The 23,778-nt window shown below is 41.4% G+C and overlaps 1 protein-coding gene across 10 annotated transcripts in view; it reads left to right on the plus strand.

Moving 5' to 3' along the window:
* The first annotated feature begins 1,679 nt into the window (after positions 1 to 1,679).
* The window catches only part of PRR14L (proline rich 14 like), a 58,581-nt gene continuing 36,482 nt past the window's right edge, over positions 1,680 to 23,778 (plus strand). For 2 of the 10 annotated variants that reach the window (XM_047696464.1, XM_047696471.1), the window contains exons 1-4: positions 1,680 to 1,831; positions 3,575 to 3,697; positions 10,068 to 10,593; positions 21,999 to 22,071. In XM_047696464.1, the coding sequence (XP_047552420.1) occupies positions 10,120 to 10,593; positions 21,999 to 22,071 (547 nt within the window). In that variant the 5' untranslated portion in view covers positions 1,680 to 1,831; positions 3,575 to 3,697; positions 10,068 to 10,119. Of the gene's footprint in view, positions 1,832 to 3,574; positions 3,698 to 9,374; positions 9,517 to 10,067; positions 10,594 to 21,998; positions 22,072 to 23,778 lie in introns of all 10 variants that reach the window. The other 8 variants (XM_047696465.1, XM_047696467.1, XM_047696468.1 and 5 more) reach the window with 8 other exon arrangements.

Consider the following 23,778-nt stretch of genomic DNA (forward strand, 5'->3'; position numbering starts at 1 on the left):
ACAATGTGGATACTGTGTAAAGGCAGCCATGAATTTCTAGTTAAATTATCACAATACCGGGACGCCTGGGTAGCTCAGTGTGTTAAGCCTTTGCCTTCGGCTCAGGTCATGATCTTGGAGTACTGGGATCCAGCCCCGAATCGGGTTCTCTGCTCAGCAGGGAGCCTGCTTCCCCCTCTCTCTCTGCCCACCTCTCTGCCTACTTGGGATCTCTCTCTCTGTCAAATAAATAAATAAAATCTTAAAAAAAAATCATCACAATACCTTTTGTAGTAGCCTACGTATGAATTATACATATATACAGATGATCTTTGCACTCACAGGCTGTAAAATAACAGAGCTGGCATTTGGGTTTATCTATCTCCAGCCCTGACCAAAAGTGGGAAAACCACTGTCTTGGCCAAAATGGTCCACATTTTGGACCATTTGACTGGCTCAAAGATATCCTGATCAGAGAAAAGAGCATTAAAATCTCCCATAAACCTCCAAATCTCTAGTTCTATAGGCAGCCAGGTTATTAAGTTCCAAAAAGCAACAGATTTCTGTGTTTAATATAAGGCTGTGTGATTTGGATCAAGTTGACTCCATTCTCTGAACTTCCTTAATCCTCCCCATTTTTTCTCAAGATTTGTTTATTTATTTATTTTTAACCTTTTTTTTTTTTTAAGATTTTATTTATTTATTTGTCAGAAAGAGCACCAGAAGGGGAAGCAGTAGACAGAACAGGCAGAGGGAGAAGCAGGCCCCCCACTGAGCAGAGAGCCCAGTGCAGGTCTGGAGCTCAGGACCTTGGGATCACAACATCAGCCAAAGGCAGACGCTTAACGGACTGAGCCACCCAGGTGTCCCAAGATTTGTTTATTTATCTGAGAGTGTGTGCAAGCAGGAGGAAGGGGCAGAGGGAGACAGAGAGAATCTTAAGCAGATTCCCCACCAAGCACAGAGCCCCATATGGAGCTCAACACCAGCTTGATCTCATGACCCTGAGATCATGACCTGAGCCCAAATCAAGAGTTGGACACTTTATCAACTGAGCCACCCAGGCACCCCTTTGATCCCTTTTGAATAAACCATCTTTCTTCCTTCAAATATCTGTTGAACATTTACTTGTGCCTAATACCAATGCTAGGCGCTGACCATAGAATGATGAACAAGCATGGGAAGGGATGGATGATGAATGAATCAATAAACAGTTGCAACGTGGCAATTTCAACCAGTCTTTAAGCCTTGAAGAAATTAAAACAAGATGCCCTGCAGGACTGGAAGCAGAGGTGCCCTTTAGATTTAGCGTTCAATGTGATTGGAAGGAGCAGGGGACTGACATGACCTAACACACTGATTCGAGTTATAAAAAGATCTCCTGGACTGCCAGTGAGAGTCCCCTAGAATTGCAGCCATTAGGGCCAGGAAAACAGTGGAATAGGCCAGGGTAGCAGCAGGGCAGACAATAGGCCCTAACGTTCAATAGGAGCTGAGGCAAAAGGTGCCTTCCCCTTTAAGAATCCTGGCCGCAGGGGCGGGGCAGAAGCCTGCTGGGGCCGGCCCAGGGCCGTGACTGGACGCGGGAAGAGCCGCCCCTAGGATTGCGCGCGCGCCATGCGGGGGCGGGACTTGGGTGAGCCCGCATGGCTGGCTCGGGTCCCGGATGAGGAAGTGCGGGGTGGAGGGGGGGTGAGGAGGAAGAAAACCATAGAGACGAAGAGGCGGTGGCGGCTGGAGCGCCCCCGGGCTCTCTCCGCTCGGTAGGCTCAGGTAGCTTTGGCGGCGGCGGGGCTGCGGCTGCAAAGGCCGGCCTGGCGGGGCGAGCGCGGGCCGCGGAGCAGGCCTCAGGGTAAGAGGCCGGGGGCGGGAAGGCTTCGGGCGCAGCCGCCCCGCCTCACTCCATCCCGAGGGTACCCTCCACCGGGCGTTGCAGGCTGAGGGGGAGCCCGGGCTCCCCTCTCTCTTGGGGTGTCGACGGGAACGGAGGCTGCTCTGCGGGCGGCGGAACGACCTGGGGAGAGGGAGGAGACCAGGCCCCGCGTCGCGAAGGGGAAACGGCTTCTCCGAGTCATGGCTCCGACGGGGGAGAGATATTCCTCTTCAACCTCGATACGGCGGGGGACCCCCAACTTCTCGAGGAGGGCGACGCCCCTTGTTGTGAGCGTACGCTTTTCCCCAGCTCCTGTGCGTTTGTCAGCCATGCGACACCCGCTCCAGGGGTGCGAGAGGACGATTCTAAACTTATTTCAATAGGAGCGGTAGTAGATAACCCCTCAACAAGACCTTTCCCCCGATTTGGTCAGCGCTCTCGATGAAGAGCGAGATTCAACTTGCCTAAAAGTGTTGGGGAGGGGGGTGTCTTCCTTCCCTGTAAAAGAGAGACTTCTTTCTTTTTTCACCTTTACCCCTAGATATAGAGAGGAAGACCCTGAATTTACTTTGTGGTATTAGAAGTCAGTCTCTTCCCCCCTCCCCCAATCACGTCCCCAGAAGGAGGCTCTCTTCTCTTTCCGCAAGTCTCTTGGTGTGCAATGAGCTCTTTCCCTTGCACAGTTAAGAGCATGGCGTCTAGAATGTGGTAGTTTCAAGTCTGTCTCCCATTTCCCATCTTCGTGACCTTGGTTAGTTGTTCAATCTTCCTGAGTCTCAATTAGCCCATCTCTAATTTGGGTCCTCTCTGTAGAAAGCATTGTCTTCAGGGCTAAGGGAGAATTCGTGTAAGTGCTTAGGACATAATAAGCTTTTGGTAGACTGTTGCTGTCATTGTTACTAAATTTGCTGCTACTGTTATTGTTGTTTTTAAAGAAAACTAGTATCTTCCATAGAGACCCAGATTTTTCCATGCATGCCGCCTCCCGTCCCCACCCCCACATCACAGGTGTTCAATCCATCCTTTCTCACTGGAAAGGAGACTTTTCCCCATCCTGGGGTGGAGAAAGAGGCATTTCTACTCCCTTTAGATTCTTCCATGCTCCCCAGATTAACAAAGAGGGCCTCAGAATAATCAAGAGAAAAGACTTTGTTTTTGGAAACAGGTCTGTACTCCAAGAGGGAGGGAGGACAGATACTAAAAGCCAGCTTTCCCTTTGTCCACAGAAGCTATCACTTCCTGACTGGTTAGAGATGTCCTCACCCACTCCCCCTACCTGCTGTAGTGATTTAAAAGCTTCCTGCTATCCACACACCTCCCCCTCCTCAAAGAGGGAGTTCCAACTTCTTTTCTCTTTCTCTCCCAAGGAAAATAAGACTCTACCTTTGAGAGGAGGAGTCTTTCTTGCAGTGTATTTAGAGTGGCACAGATGGTTTCCTTCTCCTCATCCTTTGAAAAAGAAACGAAAATATTTTATGCAGAAAGCCTTTGTCAGAAATCAGGAGCATTTTCGCTGTTTCACTCCCCATGTGGAGTGGATGGGATCCTTTTTCTGCATGCTAATAAAGGAAGGAAAAGGGAAACAGTGCTTGATGCTTTGGAGATTTCCTGCACACTCCCATGTTGAAGAGCTAGGCCCTGTTTAGTATACAGACTTCCCTACCCTACTTTCTGTTTGTCTAGAGATCTTGTTAAAAGATTCTTCTTTCTCTGTCCCTCAAGAAGAGGCCCCTTCTACGAATGCCCTCATGGAGGCATTGGCTACAGTGTCCGAATCTTGGAAAAGAAAGCCCCTTTCTCAAGGTGAAAGGAGTGTTGTGAACTTCTGAGGGCCTGATCAATATTGTGAGTATTGTCCCTTGACATAAGTGTGGCAGCGCCCAGTGTTAACTGTTCTCGTTTTGAGCAGCCCTTTTGCGTTGGAATTAAAGGGAGGGGAGACCTTCAGACTGGGGATTATTGGGCACATGGTTTTCTGTTCCGCTTTTTTCTTTGTTTGATTCTTTTTTCTACGTTTTACTTACTGCTGTAAACTTTGTACTCCCAGAACTTTTGTTTTAGGGAGTGTTTGAACTACTAAACTGAAAGGGCCACTTTGTCAGGTTTTTTATATTATAAAATGTATTCTAATGAGATTGAGAGCTGCAGTCTTAATCTTTCACTGGTAGTTTATTTTCTTTTTTTCATGTTTTTGTTATTCGGTAGGATAGGAATTAACGTTGCCACTAAGAAAAAACTTTCTGTGTGTAAACCCTGAGTGCCGCAGTGGGGCTTAGTTGGAATTCTATCACCATTATTGATATCTATAGATGTACTTTGAGAAACAAAGAGAAATAGAAAAGTTATCATTTAGAATCATGGAATTCTTACGGGTGGCAGGACCCTTTGAGGTTACTTTGTTTAACTTGTTCATTTTACATGTGAAAAACATGGAAGAAAAGTTAAGTGACATTCAAGACCATACAGGCAGCAGGGTAGGGACCCTGATCTCCCAGTTTGAAGACCAGCAACTAGACTGCTTCCCAGCATTGCTGTTGCAGTTGACATGGAAAGGTTTTGAGATGATTATTCTCAATTCAAAAGAATTTCTTCCTTTATTGGGAAGGACTTTACTGCATACTCCCTATAAATATGGGTCTTTTTTCAGGGCTAAGTCCATTCCCTAAGCAGTCTAATTCTCATTTGTGTCATGGTAAAGATGACAAGCCAGTAGCAGCTGTTAAGAGTTTGTGAATCTATTATTTATTTTTTGCTTATACCTCAAACTAGATAATTACCCAGTGTGCTAACCCAGTAGGTTGGTTATAAGTCATTAGTAAGGATTAAGCTATAAATCCCTGCCTTCATTTTATGAGCCTGTGTAACTCACTGTTTTCTCTTCAAGTTTACTTAACGCTTTAATGTAAAAATTTTTATGGTTGAGGCAGAGAGCTGACATTTGGAAAGATACTGATAAAAATAAAGGGATAATACACTTACCAGTTATTTTTTTTGGTGGGGGGGTGCCTGGGTGGCTCAGTGGATTAAAGCCTCTGCCTTCAGCTCAGGTCATGATCCCGGGGTCCTGGGATCGAGCCCCGAAATGGGCTCTCTGCTCAGCGGGGAGCCTCCTTCCCTCCCTCTCTCCCTACATCTCTGACTACTTGTGATCTCTATCAAATAAATAAAATTTAAAAAAATATTTAAAAAAATAAAATAATTTTTTTTTTTAAATTTATTTGAGAGAGAGAGACACACACAAGCAGGGGGATTTGGAGAGGGAGAAGCAGGCTTCCCACCGAGCAGAGAGCCCAATGCCGTACTCAATCCCGGGATCCTGGGATCATGACCTGAGCCGAAGGAAGATGCTAAACAACTGAGCCTGGGTTGAGCTAAACAACCCAGGCATCCCACTTACCAGTTATTCTTTTTTTTTTTTTTTTTTTTTTTTTAAATTTCTTTTCAGCGTAACAGTATTCATTGTTTTTGCACCACACCCAGTGCTCCATGTAATACATGCCCTCCTTAATACCCACCACCTGGCTCCCCCAACCTCCCACCCCACCCCCGCCCCTTCAAAACCCTCAGGTTGTTTTTCAGAGTCCATAGTCTCTCATGGTTCACCTCCCCTTCCAATTTCCCTCAACTCCTTTCTCCTCTCCATCTCCCTATGTCCTCCATGTTATTTGTTATGCTCCACAAATAAGTGAAAGCATATACCAGTTATTCTTTATTCCTGTTTGGATCTTGGGAAACAATGTTTAAAATGTTTTAACAGAAGTAATACATACTTACTGTTAAAAAAAAAAAAGTACAACATATAAATTATTGGTGATCATCTCACCTAGGGTAATACTGTTAATATTTGGACTATATTCTTTCAGACAGTTTTCTTATGTGTATATTTTACCAAAATAAAAGAGTATTGATGTTTAGTTTGATCAACTATCCCAGGCAGCCTCCTTTGTAGAGTTGTTTCTCTACACCATCATCTTTAATTGTTCTAGTGTATTTAGAAATTTAGTTTTAAAGAATTTGAATGTCTTCTTAAAATTTTGTTCTGTTCCTGCAATCTGTGGCATTACCAATATTTGATGATGCAAGCTAGTGAGCTGAGAAATAATTTTAATCTGCTACTCTAGGCTTACATCTAAATATTACTTCAACTCTGAGGGTTCCAGCTGAGACACTCCCCTGTCCTGGGTGACTCAACTGCAGATACTGTTCAGAAACTCGAGGACCCAGGATGGAGCAAGGAGAAAAGGAGAGAAGTCTGTTTTGCTTAAACAGCCAATGTGCTTAGGTGATTTACAGATTGAAAATTCTTAGAATTGTACCTTTTCCAAACAGAAGATTCAAGAGGTGATAGCTTTGTGGTGTTTGGCTTTTGTAAACTGGAGGTTATTTGGGAGTGACCAAAGCTTTAAAATTCTGTTTTGGCCAATGCCAGTTTATAGCACAGAAGCATGTACAAGAAACATAACAGCTCTGTTTTCCTTGATGAATATTTTGAACCATTCTGTGTGATTATCAATATTGCCTCTTCATGATATGGATCTGTTAGTAAATGTGTATTTGTGTATGATCCTGAGTTTGAAACAAATCTTGAATTAGGACCATGGGGATGGAAGGAGTGGGATTTGTTAGAGACACCATGGGAGTTGAGTTTGTGGACTTCAGGTGCTAATGGAAAAACAGGTGAAGGTCAGATATAGTTGTGTCTGGGCTTCAAGTCTGAGCTCTAGAATAGTGGGGGTGTTGTTACTCAGAGAGGCAATGGGTTAAAAAATAAGTATGTAAATTTACTGAGAACATCTTACTTACCTTCATTTCTGGTTGTTGTTTGTGTGTAGTGAGACCCAATTATTTATTGGGTTGAGTGGGTTCTATCTTGGAAATGTTAAGTTTGGGAGAGGTACCATCCTTATAAGTGAAACATAGGTCAGGAATTTGAGAAAACATGGGAGCTGGGGATAGGTGCTTTTGTTTTTGTTTTAAATCAGTTTTCAGATATAATTTGCATATCATACAATTCAGCAACTTAAACTGTACAATTTAGTGGTTTTTAGCATAGTCACAGAGTTGTGTAACCATCACCACAATCGATTTTAGAACATTTTTATGCCCCACAAAAAAACTATTAGCAGTCACTCCCAGTTTTTCGAGCCCTCACTAAGGAACCGTTAATTCACTTTCCAATTCCACAGATTTGCTGACTCTGGATATTTTATATATATGAGATCTTATATGGTTCTTTTTGACTGGTGTCTTTTATTTACTGTAATGTCTTCAAGGTTCATCCATATTGTATCACAAATTAGTATTTACTTCCTTCTCCCAGCCAAGTGATATTCCATTGTATGGGTGTACCACGTTGCTTATCCATTAATCAGTTGATGGACATATAAGCTGTTTCCACTTTCTGGTTATTGTGAATAGTGCTGCTGTGAACATTTGTGTACTAGTTTTTGTGTGTGCATACCTAGGAGTGGAACTTTTGGTTCATGTGATTACCTGTACTTAAAGGGAGAGTTTTGAGTCATCCACATAGCAGAAAGGCTGCAAAAAAGGTGGGGGCATCAAAAAAGTGAAGCCTGGGGACACCTGGGTGGCTCAGTTGGTTAAGCAGCTGCCTTCGGCTCAGATCATGATCCCAGCGTCCTGGGATCGAGTCCCGCATCGGGCTCCTTGCTCGTCGGGGAGCCTGCTTCTCCCTCTGCCTCTGCCTGCCATTCTGTCTGCCTGTGCTCTCTCTCTCTCCCTCTCTCTCTGACAAATAAATAAATAAATAATCTTTAAAAAAAAAAAAAAAGTGAAGCCTGGAATGCAAGGCATATCAAGGATTAAACTTTTGAGAATACTCACACCTTAGTGGCGGTAAGGGAGAGGAGCTCTTGAGCACATGGGGGCAAGAGACCCAGGGAGCTGATCTCCATCAACAAATCTGCTTTTCTACGGGATCCTTTCCTGCACTTACTCTTCTGGTCTGTATGTGGTGTGATAACCAAAAACTGGATTGTATCTGTTGTTGGGAAAGGAAACTGAGCCAAATGAAAATTGAGCACCTCCTCCCTTTTTTGGCATCCAATAGCAATTCTACTTGAGCCGTTAACCCCCCCCCACACACACACACACTCTCTCTCTCTCTCTCTTTCTCTCTCTCAGTGGCCTAAAATCTAAAGTGCCTCTAAAAATATCCAGGAGCTAGAGGAGAAAGGGGAAGATTGTAGCTCCAAAAAGGATATGTTTCTGTCAGCACCATTTATTAAAGTGTCTCATTTGATTCTCACCATACTCCTGGACACAACAGTTTATCTCTCCTTGCTGCTTTTTTTGATTCATTTTTTTTCATCAGCCCTCTTGTGTTCTCTGAACTTAATGGACCAGCAGTCTGATTTCCTATAATTTCTAGTATTTAAATTAGTAGTGTCATGTTATGTACTTTTACTTTTGGGGAGAAGTCCTTCAAAACATTAAGGACACCCAGTGGATGAAACATAGGAATGTGATTAAGTAAATTTATTCACCACAGGTTGGAAAACCAGAAAGGCAGAATGGTCCAAAATGAAAGGACCTGTCTTTGGTCCTGACTCATCCCCCAGCTTCAGTCTTGATAGCTCAGGTCAATGGATGGGATCTTCTGTGGAAGGAGGAAAGGTTGTAAACCCAGGACTATTCGAGGAGTAGGTGCTTCTTGACCAGGAGGCAGAGCAAGTGCCTTTTGTATAAGTGACATGTGTGGGCTCCCCCAGAAAATCAGGGCAGGAATAGAGACAGTGTCCAAGGAAATTGAGTTGTAAAGATTTACATGGTGTATTGGAGAGTCCCTCCTGCTCAGAAATCTGAATGTGGTCAATTGAGAGAGAGAAGGTGAGACAACTTAGTAGTCAAAACAGTTTGGTAGCCAGCAATGGATTTTGCTTGTATGTAATATGTTTATTTGGGGAAGAGATGGATGTTAGAAAGTGGTAGGAGTAGAAATCTTCTGGCTTTCTGAAATATCCTTTCCTGTGTGCATTTTGGCCAAAGGGATTTGCCCTCAATAGCCTCAGGTAAATCCTTGTTATGAACTCGTTGCCAGAAATTTCTCACGTTTTCTCTTCCTTTGTTTAGATTAGGGAAAGCATCAAGAATGAAGGCATGTAGTATCTTACTTGGTTAGCCAGTTTCCACCTTGGTCAGGTCAAAGTGAATTTTGTTGTGGAAACTGCCCACATTTGGTAGACTAAAATGGAAAAGTTACCAATCAGGAAACCTTAGGTCCAAGTGTGTGTGTGTGTGTGTGTGTGTGTGTGTGTGTGTGTGTGTGTAACTTTAGTAATGTAGTTTTATGAATTACACAAATACACATATTTTAGCAAATAACTCTTGTTTCCACTCTCCAGTGCAAAAGGTGAAACATTCCCAACACTGTGGAAGCCTCTTGTATCCCCGCATCTCTCCTCAGATAATCCTGTAATATTTTAGGCAGGTCACTTTTACCTCTTCATTGTGATGTTAGGATCTATAATGGGAAGTGATAGCTGCTCTACTTTGCTCACAGGGTTGTGAGAATCGAATTAGTTGTGTCTGTGAAGGCACTTGGAAAATTTCAAGATGCTGAATGGAAGTCAGAGAGGACTCTGCTAAAGTTCTGGTTTAGTAGTGTCTTGTGCCAGTATGGGTAGACCCAGCTCAAGTGTTTGGTAAGCAATAAAGGAATGGAATTCTGTTGTCTATAAACTCTCCTTTACAGAGAATTATTCTTGAGGAAAAGTCAGTATATTAAATTCCTCAGAATCTCTCGGTATATGTTCATTCAGCAAGTATTTCCTGAGTACCTTCTATGTGCCAAGCACTTCTCCCAGGCAGTGGGGATCCTGCAATGAACACAACAGGGTTCATGCCCTGAAAACAGGTAGAAAATTATATTTATCTTCTAACTTACATCATTTCTATCCTTGGATGCTTAAAACATGTCTTATTCTCATCCACATTGCTCTCCCTACCTCACCCACAATTGAGAATTGTTCATAAGGCAGTATTTCAATTGAGATTAGACAGATGTCTGTTAAAGGTGTAAGCTATTTATTTTTCCACTAATTCACAGTCTTTAAGGAAGATGTTTTGGTGCCAGATGTTGTCAGCATTTGAGGTGGATTTTTTTTTGTCCTTATTTTAGCCAGTTTTAGCTGAAACAGCTTTCTTCTACCCTGCAAGCTTTTAAACTTTTATCCCTTCCTTTGATTTGTGTCAGGGTGAACCGTTTGATGTAAAAGACTTGACTCCATAATCTTCCATCTGCCCTAATGCTGTCATCCGGAGTAGAGACTCAGCCAGTTCCACTTGATTCCTCCATGTCTGCCGTGGTACAGGAATTATACTCTGAACTCCCTGTGAGTGTCTCCAAAGAGCTTCATGCTGACCCTGAGCCAAGTGTGATTCCAGATGTAAAACCTGGAGCCTCAAGCTCTCTTATAAGTCAGAGTAGGGCAGTGCCCTTGGAGCTGCAGAGGACTCACGTGGAAAGTTGTTATGAAGAAACTTCTGGCACCTTGGATCATGGGGGTGAACCTGGGCGGTGTGGGCTGGTGGACTCCACAGCAGGAGGTTCTGTGGCTTCTGGGATCTTGGATAGGGAAGAGAAAACCAAGAGCATGGAGCTAAAGGTCTTCAGAGATCAAGGGGACCAGGCGGAAATTGTAAGAGACCCCTGTGAGGGAGCAAAGGAAGACCCACATCAGCATTCCACAGCTGCTGAAGAAAAGATCAGCTTAAGTCAGGTAAGACATGAGATCTCAATTCAGATGAGTGTGAATGACAGCTTTCCAGAGTAACACTTCACATGGTAAAGTACAGATGCTGACAGGTAGCTTATGATTTGCTCTTGAAATATTTCCAAAAAGTTGAGTTTGATGTTAATTTTCTTTTAATGATTTTTTAAAAACATTTGTGTCACATCAGACACTTGAATAGAGAAAGTGCTTATCTAATGAAAAAGTGTCACTTCTCTGAAGCAGCTACCGTATGTGGAATGTTGAGTCTTATGGTAGTTGTGATACTTCTGCATCTGGTTTTAAGAAATGATGGGTACTCATTCCTTAAGTTCTGGTAGCATCACAAATAGGATGGAGGGACATGTCACAGAAATCTCTCTGAGAAACTCTGTTGACCCAGGTTGCGCTTCATAGGATGGATACCCTAGAGCGATCTCCATATTTCCGGATGTGTCCTATGAAAAAAGAATCAAGAGAAGCCTTAAAAATTTGCAAAGCTGTGAAGCAGAAATGGTTCTGTTGGGCACAGTTAGGCTCTGTAGAAGACAGTGGTAGCTCATTCTCAGGTTATAGGACCCTTTGAAAATCTGAATGAATGCTGCATATCTTTCATAAAAGTAGACTGCTGTTTCAGAAGGTTTGCAGAGCCCAGACATCTTTGACATCAAGATAAGAATTCTTGCTAGATTGGCAAAACACCACAAACAGACAAAACACAACTGATGAATTAGGAAAACATTTTGCAACATATATCACAGATAAGGATTTATCTCTCTAATATATAAAAAACTCTCTTTTTTAAAAAATATTTTATATGAGAGAGAGTGCACAAGCAAGAGGTGGGGCAGAAGGAGAAGAATATGCAGGCTCCCTGCTGAGCAGGGAGCCCATGGCAGGACTTCATCCCAGGGCCCTAGGATCATGACCTGAGCCAAAGGCAGATGCTTAACTGACTGAGCCACCCAGGCATCCCATAAAGAACTCTCTCTTTGGGCGCCTGGGGGGCTCAGTGGGTTAAGCCGCTGCCTTCGGCTCAGGTCATGATCTCAGGGTCCTGGGATTGAGTCCCGCATTGGGCTCTCTGCTCGGCAGGGAGCCTGCTTTCCTCTCTCTCTCTCTCTCTCTGCCTGCCTCTCTGTCTACTTGTGATCTCTCTCTGTCAAATAAATAAATAAAATCTTAAAAAAAAAAAAAACTTTTTTTTTTTAAGATTTTTTTTTAAGATTTTATTTATTTGACAGACAGAAATCACAAGCAGGCAGAGAGAGTAGGAAGCAGGCTCCCCACTGAGCAGAGAGCCTGAGGTGGGGCTCGATCCCAAGACCCCGAGATCATGACCTGAGCCAAAGGCAGAGGCTTTAACCCGCTAAGCCACCCAGGCACCCCTTAAAGATTTTTTTAAGTTGAGGTTCAGTCAAGAGTCATGCTCTACTGACCAAGCCAACCAGGCACCCCACTAATATATAAAGAACTCTTAGATTGAGGAAATGGAAAACCCAATAGAGAAATGAAGGAAAGACTTGAATAGATGATTAGTATGTGTGCGTGTGTGTGTGTTCCTGTGTGTGTTCTTAAACACATGAAGAGATGGTCAACCTCAGTTATAATTAGAGAAGTGTAATTTTAAATGGTTGAAATACCACTTTTTTACCTGTAAGGCTGGAGAAAATGAAAAATTATGGCAACACATCTGGTTGGCAAGGCGGTGAGAAAGTGTTCTTACCCGTTTCTGGTGGGAATGCATACTGATACAACCTTTCAGAAAAGGCATTTGGCTGCACCTAACTAGAAAGCACATACTCTGACCTGTTGACCTAACACTCTCATTTCTAGGAATTTACCCTGAATATACACTCCCAAATTATGGAAATACATATATGTATAGTTACTATTTGCAGCATTGCAAAATGTTAGAAGCAACCTAAATGTCCACATATAGGAGAAAGTTTGACTAAACCATAGTATGTATATGGTACATTTAAACATGAAGCACTATGCACCTGTAATAAAGAGTCAAGGAGGATCTCTTTGTACTGATATGGAGGGATTTCTAGAAGTACCATGGCTCCCTAAGACCACCTCCAGGTTTCAGTATTCACTGGAACTCACAGGACTCAGTACATGGTCATATTTGTAGCTAAGTTTAATTATAACAAAGAATATAAGCCAATCAGCAAGGGGTGGGGGAGCATGGTACAAAGTCCAGAAGATATCAGGTGGTAGCTTCCAAGAGTCCTCTCCCACTGTAGTCACACACACACAAACACATATACACAGCCTTCTCCAGGAACAAACTGTGACAACACATGTGTAATGTCTACCATGGAAACTTTTTAGAACCCAGGGTTTTTACTGGGCTGGTCATGCGGGCATCCTCTGGCTGGCACATACCAAAATTCCAGACTTCCAGAAGGAAAGCAGGTGTTCAGCATAAACCCCATTGTTATATGGGTACACCAAGCCACTCTTCCCACTAGGGAATGTTGGAAACTCTCCCAAAATCTAAGTTCCCAGATGAGCCAAGGCCACCCTTGCAAGCAGGCCTTTCTAAGGATAACAGGCCTGCTATGTTAACTCTCTTCTGCAAACTAGGATATACTGGTTAATGAAAAGAGCAAAGGGCAAGTAAATAATTGTATCCTCACTTTCATTCAAGAAATAAGGGGAGATAGGTATGTACAGGTATCTACTGGTTTGTATAAAACACACACATGTACACGTAGGAAGAATAAAGCAGAAATGAATGGGATTGGCTACTTATAAGAAGCCAGTGGGAGCAGGGTAGAGAGTGTAGGAATAGGATAGAAGGAACAAGAGGAAGTGACACTTCTCTGAATACATCTTTTTGTATAGTTTTGAGTCTGTTCTTGAAAAATAACTAATTAGACAACCTGGGTGTGAGGGGAACCCAGAATTGAATAAAAACTCTTAACAAATAACTCTTAACTATATTACAAATGAATAATGAAACCACATTAAGGGAGGGGGGATGAAAAAGAAAAGTAACCCCAGTACCTTTAGGAAACAGTATTTTAACTGTACTTTTAAATCTAAATCCAATAAGGCCAAACTTTTTTTTTTTTTTTTTTTTTAAAGAGTGAGAGAACAGGGGCGCCTGGGTGGCTCAGTGGGTTAAGCCACTGCCTTCGGCTCAGGTCATGATCTCGGGGTCCTGGGATCGAGCCCGGCATCGGGCTCTCTGCTCAGCGGGAGGCCTGCTTCCGTTCCTCTCTCTCTGCCTGCCTCTCTGCCTACTTGTGATCTCTCTCTGTCAAATAAATAAATAAAATCTTTAAAAAAAAAAAAAGAGTGAGAGAACAAGCAGACAGGCATGTGGGGAGGGTGGGCAGAGCTAGAGGGAGAGAGAGAGAATCTTAAGCAGGCTTCATGCCCAGCGCAGAGCCCAATGTGGGGCTCAATCTCCTGACCTGAGATCATGACCTGAGACAAAATCAAGAGTCAGACACTTAACCAACTGAGCCACCCAGTTGCCCTAATTTTAGTAATTTGTTTTTCACAGGGGTGAGGCTTAGCAATTCCTGAACTGCTATAGTTATGTTCTGGGATTGAACAAATAGGTAAATATTGTGAATAATGAGAGTGAACCAGGTTTCTCACTAACAAAATGAAATTATAGATGGGGGTGGGTTGAGGGCTAGAATGAATCCTATGGTGTGAAACTAGAATTGGAGCTATCAGTATGAACTTCCAGTTTTTAATATAGATAGATAGATAGATAGATAAAGAAAAGTACTTATATATATTTGGATATGTGAGGTAGGATCTAGATCTAGTGACACCTCATAGCAGTGAGCACCCAGTTCTTGGTTCCTAAGTAACATTTTCCAATTAAAGGGACCAGGACTATTTGGGGAAATGTTTTAGAGACTGGCACAGGGGGAAATACAAGATGAGCTAAGAACGATTTATGGTTAATTGCTCAGAAAATTAGGAGACATAACAAAAGGACCCAGGAGCCAACTTGAAAGAACTCCCAGTGACTAAGACTGGGACAATTTGAGCTTAAATAATGATGATAATGAATTATAACCTGGAGAATAAAGCAAGTATCATGAGCCTGTGTTGATATAAAATAATTGAATAAATAACTTGGAAAAAGAAAGCTCTTAAAGAATTCTAATTCATAAATATAAAAGGAATCATGGAAATAAATCTCCATTGGGCAACCATCACAGTAATAATCATCTCAAGTAAGAATCCTCAATGGATGTTAAAACTAGTGGCTAGAAGTTTAAATGAGAAACAAGTATTTACATTGTCTCCAGATACCTCCCCCATAAGATACTTAGTAATTTTATAGTAATAGAATCATTACAAGGTATACAAAGGAGAAAATAATCACAGTGGAGAAACCTGACAGACACCACCTGAACCAAGTGTTGGAAGTTCGCTTCCAAAGAATTGAGAACACCCCCCTCCAAAGCCATGTTACTTTTGAGAGAATCCACCAAGAACCAGCATCACTTCTGTGAGATTCCTGCCCCCAAAATACATAACCAGAATCTCCTGATGAAACATCAAACCCAAATCAAGGGACTTTCTTTTCAAAAGTGTCAAAGTCACAAAGATGAATATCTAAAGAACTATCTCAGTTTAAGGGAGAGCTTAAGGAGACGTGATAACTGTATCATGAGAGCCTGGATTGGATCCAGGTTCTGAAAAAGGACTTGGGAAGCCATTAATAAGATTTGAGTAAATTCTGTAAATATTAATAGTAGTTTACTGGTCTTAATAACTGTATGGTGGTTATGTGTAAGATAGTAGCATTAAGGAAAGCTGGATGAAGACTACAGAAAAATTTTTGAACAGTATTTGCCAACTTTTTAAAAAATTTTTTTTACATATCTGAGGGAAATTACCTCTGAATTGCTTAAAAACATTTTAAAATTTTAAATATAATAATAGTAAAAACAACCAAAAAAACTCTTCTTGTTTAAGGGAAACAGAATTTAAATCAATAGGAAAGGTACTTTTTCACATCTAGGCCAGTTTAGAAATAGGTTAGGTTGTGTGGGGAAGTCCTGTTTATGAAGAGACAGAATGACAATGTCAAGAATATAGGAGAGGGGGGATCTAGTTTGGACAGGCAACCTGAGAGCTGTTCTTTTCCCATCCCAAGGTTCTGTGATTTATTTCTAATAGCCTTCAGTAGCATTCCACAAAGTTCTTTTCCTTCGGCTGTTCTTCATCTCATACCAGCAAAGAGGCCAAGCTGGGCACTGCCACAGGTTTGTAGCACAGTGAATACTCAAAGATTACCACTTACCCACTCCTCTCTGTTCCCTCTGGACCAAAATCCATCACGACGGGAAAAGTAGTGGCTTCAGCCACCTAGGCTTCCAGGGCATGCATTGTATGAATCAAATGAATATAACAGAGTCCAGTTTGCTTGGTGAACTTCCCAGTTCAAGGAGAAGGACAGCACTCATTTTTATAATTAGAAGTTTGCACTGGTTTTAATTCACTTGTTTAATTCATTGACTTGTTTAATCACATTTAAAGTCATTACAGGTTTTTGTTGTTGTTAAAAGAAAAAAACAAAATATGTTATTTTATGAAGTGGGATATTTTTAAATGTTGGTGTTAACTTTTTTTTTGCCTTTTTTAAATTGTGATAAATGCACATAACATAAAATTTACCATTTTAATCATTTGTGCAGGTACAGTTCAGTGGCATTAAGCACATTCACACTGTTAGATAACCATCAACGCCATCCATCTCCAGAACTGTTTTCATCTTCCCAAGCTGGAACTCTACCCATTAAATGCTAACTCCCCATTACACCCTCCCCTCAATCCCTGGCTACCATCATTCTCCTTTCTATGAATCTGTCTACTCTAGGGACCTCATCTAAGTGGAATTACACAGTCTTCTTTTGTGTCACAGGTCCTTCTGTGACTGCACTTAACATTTTTTTTTAAGATCCACTTAAAAAAATTAAAATAAATATTCTAACCATGAAATACTTCCAATCATAGAAATGCTTCAGTCATGTGAAGGGAAACCAACAAAAAATAATTCTTTCCTAACTTAGGATTCTGTCAAAAAGGCATAAAAGCTTACAACTAATAATTTGATGCTTTGATCAGGAAACCACTCTGTTATTGAGGAGGAGAAAAGAAAGACAAAAAGGAAGGAGGGGAAAGTATCAGAACAGACTCAGTGGCAGGGACAGCTGCAAGAGCCAGACTGAATGGTGAAAGAGAGAATTCAGTTCTGAACTCAGTTGTAGGACAAAGGTCGACAACTCTGGTGCACAGCGAGGATGTGGACAATGTTAGTGTTATTTAAGAGTAAGATAGAGATGAGTATGTGATACTCCATGTAGATGATTTTTTAACCTTGAAAACTCTTTATTCAGTGTGTGGTTGGTTCCCCCGCCCCCCAACATATGCTTGTTCTTTGTTTTTCCTGGTGCTTAGATATAAGCTGTAGGGTGTTTAAGGGTTGTTGTTGTTTTTTTAAGATTTTATTTATTTATTTGACAGAGAGAGAGAGACAGCAAGAGAAGAAACACAAGCTGGGGGAATGGGAGAGGGAGAAGCAGGCTTCCTGTCAAGCAGGGAGCCCAATGCGGGACTGGATCCCAGGACCCCAGGATCACAACGCCAGCTGAAAGCAGATGCTTAATGACTGAGCCACCCAGGCACCCCGGGTGTTTAAGTTTTTATGTATTTTACTTTTTTTTTCCTCTCATAGTGGTTGAGGTGCCTGGGTTGAATATGTTATAAAAGCTTTAGTTCCAGGATATGATACTTTATTTGTGCTCAACACAGACACAGAAAAAAGTTCTGATCATCTGTTATCTGTACACATGAAGAGTCAGTATACACTTTTGACAGATATTTGAAGCTGTCTGGACAGGGGACATCAAATAAGGATGCACAATGGCTATTGATCACTTGAACCATGTTATGCTGTTGGAGAAACTTGTTTTTGTTTTTGTTTTTTTTTTAAGATTTTATTTATATATTTGACAGAGAGAGAGAGATCACAAGCAGGCAAAGAGGCAGGCAGAGAGAGAGGGGGAAGCAGGTCTCCACTGAGCAGAGAGCCCGATGCGGGGCTTGATCCCAGGACCCCGGGATCATGACCTGAGCCAAAGGCAGAGGCTTAACCCACTGAGCCACCCACGTGCCCCAAGAAACTTGTTTTTTAATGGCATGTTCATCAAACCCAAACTTGTGCAATTTGTGTGACTTCACTTAAATGAAAGCCCACTGAAGTAAATGCCCATTAAGCTTATTTACATCTTACTCTAAGAGTCTGTGATCCTACACGAAGTTTACAGTTGAGTGTAGGAGCTTGCTATTTGCTTGAAAGGATATCTTGGTGGAAAGAATTCACTTTTGGTGATTTAAAGATGGAAAAAGTCTGAACTTCATGCTGTTACTAGTAAAGCTGGTGGCCATAACCTGTTTTCCAGGTCTGCCAGGGCACTCTTGTCCCCACAGTGATGGTTTGCCCTCTGATATCTTATGATGTTAAAAGTGACAGAAAATTGCCCTAAACACAAAGGGCATATTGCTGAGACTAAGATAGAACTTTCTCCTAATTATTAGAAGAGTTCTCAGATAGTTATTGGGGGGTGGAGGGGGATTATTATCAAATGCCTCTCCCAGCTAAGGTGATCAGTGCCTTATTTAAAGTCACCAGTTGTTTCCCTGAATTGAAATACATGAAGGAAAATTCCTTTTTAAGCTCTGTAAGGATGATTTACAGTTACTGTTCAACAGCTGTTCCTTTCTAAATATGCAAGAGACAGGAAACTCAAAGATCCACCTAGAGATACAAAAGTTTCTTTTATTTTCAAAGTATTTTTCACTATGAACATAATCATGGCTGTTTCCACAAAGGTCAGGTAGTAGGAAGAATCTCATTTGCTCCATATTGTTGCCCTGTCATTGCACACTTCAGTGTACAGACAGTCCCATCTGAAGATGGGGCAGTCACTGACCGTCCTTACTCATCTGGCTCTGCCTCCAGCTCAGGAAGCTCAGGTTTAGAAGAGCTCAGTGGAGTCTGGTTACAAGTGGGGCTCACAGCTCAGAGATAAATCAGGCCCTGAAGAGCTTGTAACTTACCATGTGTAAAAAGCTGAAGAATCTGATTTATATTCATTTTCTTCTTTGAAACATTTGTGTTGTTCTCCTACTCTAAACTAGTCTCACAAGAATGAATCAGAGAATTGCATCCTTTCCAGGACATAAACTTTTAATGGGAAATAAGATCACAGATGAGCAGTAAGAATGGTTTTTCAAGACCTTTCTAATCTGCCACAACTTTGAAGTATCAAAAGTTGATTTTGATTCTAAGCATTTGTCAGGAGCATGGTATATTGGATATGCAAGGCAAAGAATGTTTACTGTTGATTTGAAAAATGAATTGGTACTGTACTGTGGCAATTCTTACTCTATACAGCTAACAGCATATTATAAACTATAGCAGAGGGAAGGAACCATGTGAACTTTCATCTTAGAAGTTAATTCATTCAAAACAGATTTTGCAGAATCTAGGTAGAAGAGAAAATGTTTAGACTCCACCTCTAAAAATCCTGAACGTTAGAACATTTAGCCTATAAAATATTATAGGAAAAGGAATTGATAAATTTCTGCAAGTGTTTATTATATGACTAGCTGACCGTGATGGGGTTGGGAGAATGACAGGATCATTATGCTCCATGTGTACTGCTTGCAGGTGGGCTGTTCTGTTCTGTCAGCTGTGCTTGAGGCCCATACTTGGTAGAGTTCCCGTCTGATATGGAGATGACCCACCACTGTGGTGGTGGTTGTTGGGGGTGGGAGGCGTCTCACATCTGACCTTAGCCTCACACTCTGTTTTCTTTTCAACCCAGTCAACTTCTGATCATATTTGAGACTTCAGACTTTATAGGGTCTTCTTAACTCAGAACCTTTTAAGAGAAATCAGCAAGGCAGAGGGAGAGGGGAGTCACTTCCTCTTAGCTTCTGCTTCTCTCCTTCCCTATTACAAATCATAACTAACCAAGAAGAAGGGGACATGGTTGAAGCAGTTGGCTTGGCACTCCACCAGGGTATTTTGAGTCCTCCAGCTAAGAACCTTAGAGCAGCAGGTGGAGCAAAACTAAAATTCCAGGAGCCCCTCCAGGAGCAGGAGTCAGTATGGTTAATTGTACAAGCTTGTTCTTAGTGCTAGTATATAGGAGTCCTGAGGTTGGAACAGAGCCCTGTCTAACTCCTCATCCCATAATCTTTTACTCCAACATTCTGCCTTTTCCATAAAGTATTAACCTGAAAAAATAATTCTAAATAGCATCTCATGTCACATCCCAAACATTCAGCCTGAGAACTGGAACAGCAAGAGAAATACCATTTTGGAAAAAGAAGCAAATGTAACTACAAATAAAGATGTTTCTATAATTTCTTATTCTGAAATAATTTGAGACTTACAGAAAAGTTGCACAAATAGTACAAAGAATTCCCATATACCCTTCATGCAAATTCCTCACATGTTAACATTTTTCCACTTTTGCTTTTTTTTTTCCCCTGAATAATTTGGGAGTATAGTTGCAGACATGATGCCTAAATATTTCAGTGAGTATTTCCTAGCAAAAAAAGACATTGTGATACATGATCACACAGTACCTTAGTCAAAATCAAGTAGTTAACACTGATCTATGTATTTTTATTTAATCTACAGACTATATTCAAGTTTGGCCAGTTGTTGCACTGATGTCTTTTGAAGCAAAAGAAAATGGTTTTTTGTTTGTTTGTTTGTTTGTTTGGTCTAGGAAAAATCTAGGGTCACTTGTAGCATTCAGTTGGAGTGTCTCTTTAACCTCCTATAATGCATAACAGTTTCTCAGCCCATGACCTTGACACTTTTGAAGAATACAGGCCATTTATCTTGTAGAATTTCCCTCTATTTGGATTTGTCTGGACTTTTCATGATTAGATTCTGATTATGCATTTTGGCAGCAGGAATCCCACAGAAGTGATGCTGGTTCTTCTTGGTCCATCCTCTTAGGAGGCACATGGCTTTGGGTTGCTTCATTCCTGGGAGGTCAAGTCTATCACTTGGTTCAGGTGGGGGCTGCCAGCTTTCTCCACTGCAGTTACTATTTTCCCTTATGAAATTATTAGTTATCTCATGGAAAGATACTTTGAGGCTATGTAAATATTTCTGCTTCTCATTCAAACTTTTAGCCACTAGTTTTAACATCCATTGATGATTGTTGGTTGAGATTATTATTACTGTCATGGTCGCCCAGTAGTGATTTTCTAATTCCATGATTCCTTTTACGGTAAGTAAGAGCTTTCTCTTCTCCTCCTTTGCAAATAAGTTCAGTCTGGCATCATGCTTAGAACTCATACTTTGTCAAACATGGTAGTGTTACTGTGAATTATCTGGGAGATACTTGTTTTTAAGTTCATGCCTTGCAAAAGTATTCCACACTAAGAAAATGAAAAAATAGTCCTTCATATAAGATAGTCCATGCTGTCAATTTCAGTGGTAATGTTTTATTTCCGCCTGTCTCCACCGGTTCTTGCCACTGCTTTTATCTTCCCTCTCCATCCTGGGTTCTGTTTCCATGAGAGAACTTTGCTTAGGGTACAAATGGCTTTTGCTAGTTTTGAGTTTGTTTGAAGTGCTATAAAAATTATCAAGTTATAGTAATGATACCACTATCCATGGATTTAGATGCTTACCATGTCAGTATCTTGCACTTAGCAATTAAATCAGTATGAAAAAAAAAACTTAAATCTTGGGGTAGGGTAAGAGAGGTGACTCAGAAGAAGAGCTTAGCATAAGCAGCGATCTTCGTTCTTTCAGCATCTCCTAGCTGGTAAACTTTCCTTCATGGGGCTTGAAGCCATTTGCTGCCATGACGTGCACGTTCTGCTGTCACTGACCCCTCCCATTTTTCTGAATTTGTTCTGTAGGAGAAAACTGGTTGTCATTGATGGTGTTCTTCTTTGCATGCTCTTCCTCCAGTGAAGGGAGATGAAAAGAAAAAATAGCCCTTCTAAGAAGTTTGGAAAGAAAATGCATACATGATCTCTAGAGTGGTTGAGGATTGAGATACTTCCACTTTGGATGTAAATGGATGAAATTAAGGTTACGTTGCAGCAATGTGTTTCTTGATTCAGAAGGTATTTAATAGGGTCAGCATTTTAAGCCTCTGTTATTGTCCAGACCTTGGGAAACTTGGCTTTTCAAGCTCAGATTCTAGAGAAGAGCAGTTTTTATTGATTTTATTTCTTTAAATTTGAGGTTTCCTTCAGTTGCCAATCTTTGTGGCTGCTAGCAAATTTCCAGGAGTCATAAAGAAGTTTCTCAGATGGTAATTTGCATTCATGAGTTCAGGTATCTCTGAATCCTCCCTGACCACTGGACTTTCTTCCTCCAGGAAGACCTCCTGATGCAGTCAAGCAAAGAATGTTTATGCACGGGCCTCCCTGAAGACTGTCTGAGAAGTAAAGGTATTTATTTTTCTCCAGTCTTTTCCTTTTTCTACTTATTACACACACTGTTTTAGTTCACGGTTTCTATTTCGCATTGGGAATGCAAGTCCCTGCCTTGCAAGATGGACTTAACTGTAGAAATTCTTGATCTTGTCCACCAACATACTTAAAGACACTTAATATTATTGAGTAGTGCCTGAGGTTTTCTTGTGGTTTTTTGGTTTTTGTTTTAATTTTTTCAACTTTTTAAAAAAATATTTTATTTATTTATTTGAGAGAGAGAGCATGCAAGCAAGCATGGGGAAGAGGAAAGACAGAGGGCAAAGCAGATTCCCCTCTGAATAGGGGGCCCAGTGTGGAACTGGATTCCAGGACCCTGGGATCATGATCTGAACTGAAGGTAGACACTAAACCAACTGAGCCATTCAGGCACCCATCTTTTGTTTTTGTTTCTAAGTAAACTCTACTCCCAGTGTGGGGCTTGAACTCATGACCCTGAGATCAAGAGTCACATGCTCTTCCAATTGAGCCAGATAGCCACCAAGCAGAACCAAGCAGAGCCTTAGTTTTGACAATAGTTTTCTTCTCCCTTTTATATAATGAACCCCTATTGATGTGAAATCTTTGATTTTATAAAACTAAACTGCCTGTTCGGAAAGGTTAACATGAATGGGTAGGAATTGACCCAGTCCCGTTCAGCACTGTGGAGTGCATACTGTTCCTGTTCCCCCTGGGCAGGAATGGGAAAAAGTGTTCACTCCAGGTCATCTTGAAAACCGTCAAAGCATTTTCATTTCCATTGCTTTGTATTGCTCCTCAAAATAATGAATAGATATAGGCATCTGAGATACCACCTTTAGATTGATTGATGGAGGAGAAAGCTGAGACCCAAAGAAAGAGAATGCTGAGCCAAGATTTTCTCCTCAGGCTGAAAATAATCACATGTAACTTTAGAGAGGACTCTGTGTATGTATTATGCAATTAAAGTTAAAAATACGGAGTAATCAAAACTACAAAAAAAAGGAAAATATAGCAAGTATGTTTAATTATATGAACATTTTGTTACTATGATAAAACATCATATTTGACTCTCTGCTTCTTGGCAGCCCAGACAGAAAAGGAAGCACAAATTGTCCTTATGAGAAAGGGCACTTGTCCCAGTTTATCACCCTGCTTCCTGCTGCTGGAGATTTCCTCTGTGGCTCAAAGGCTTGGCTGTCCAGTATAGATTAAAACTCTGAATGGGGCGCCTGGGTGGCTCAGTGGGTTAAGCCGCTGCCTTCGGCTCAGGTCATGATCTCAGGGTCCTGGGATCGAGTCCCGCATCGGGCTCTCTGCTCAGCAGGGAGCCTGCTTCCCTCTCTCTCTCTCTCTCTCTCTCTGCCTGCCTCTCTGTCTACTTGTGATCTCTCTCTCTGTCAAATAAATAAATAAAATCTTTAAAAAAAAAAAAAACAAAAAACTCTGAAGATGAGAAATGTCCTTTTGTACATGTCTCACCCACTTCCTAGGGCCTTACTTGGGACCATTTGAGCTGCCCTCCCACCCCCCACCTCAAATATCTTTTCAGGAGGGCTCCAGTATTGCTGTATAGAGTCTTTGGTATATTTGGTATATTTTCACCCACATCTTATCACAAGTTTAGCATCTGTTTATTGAACGACACTTTCACTTAACAACTGAACTGACCTTTAAACAGAATTAGGGGGTGCCTGACTGGTTTAT

This window comes from Lutra lutra, chromosome 12, assembly GCF_902655055.1.
Source record: "Lutra lutra chromosome 12, mLutLut1.2, whole genome shotgun sequence".
NCBI classification, from domain to species: domain Eukaryota; kingdom Metazoa; phylum Chordata; class Mammalia; order Carnivora; family Mustelidae; genus Lutra; species Lutra lutra.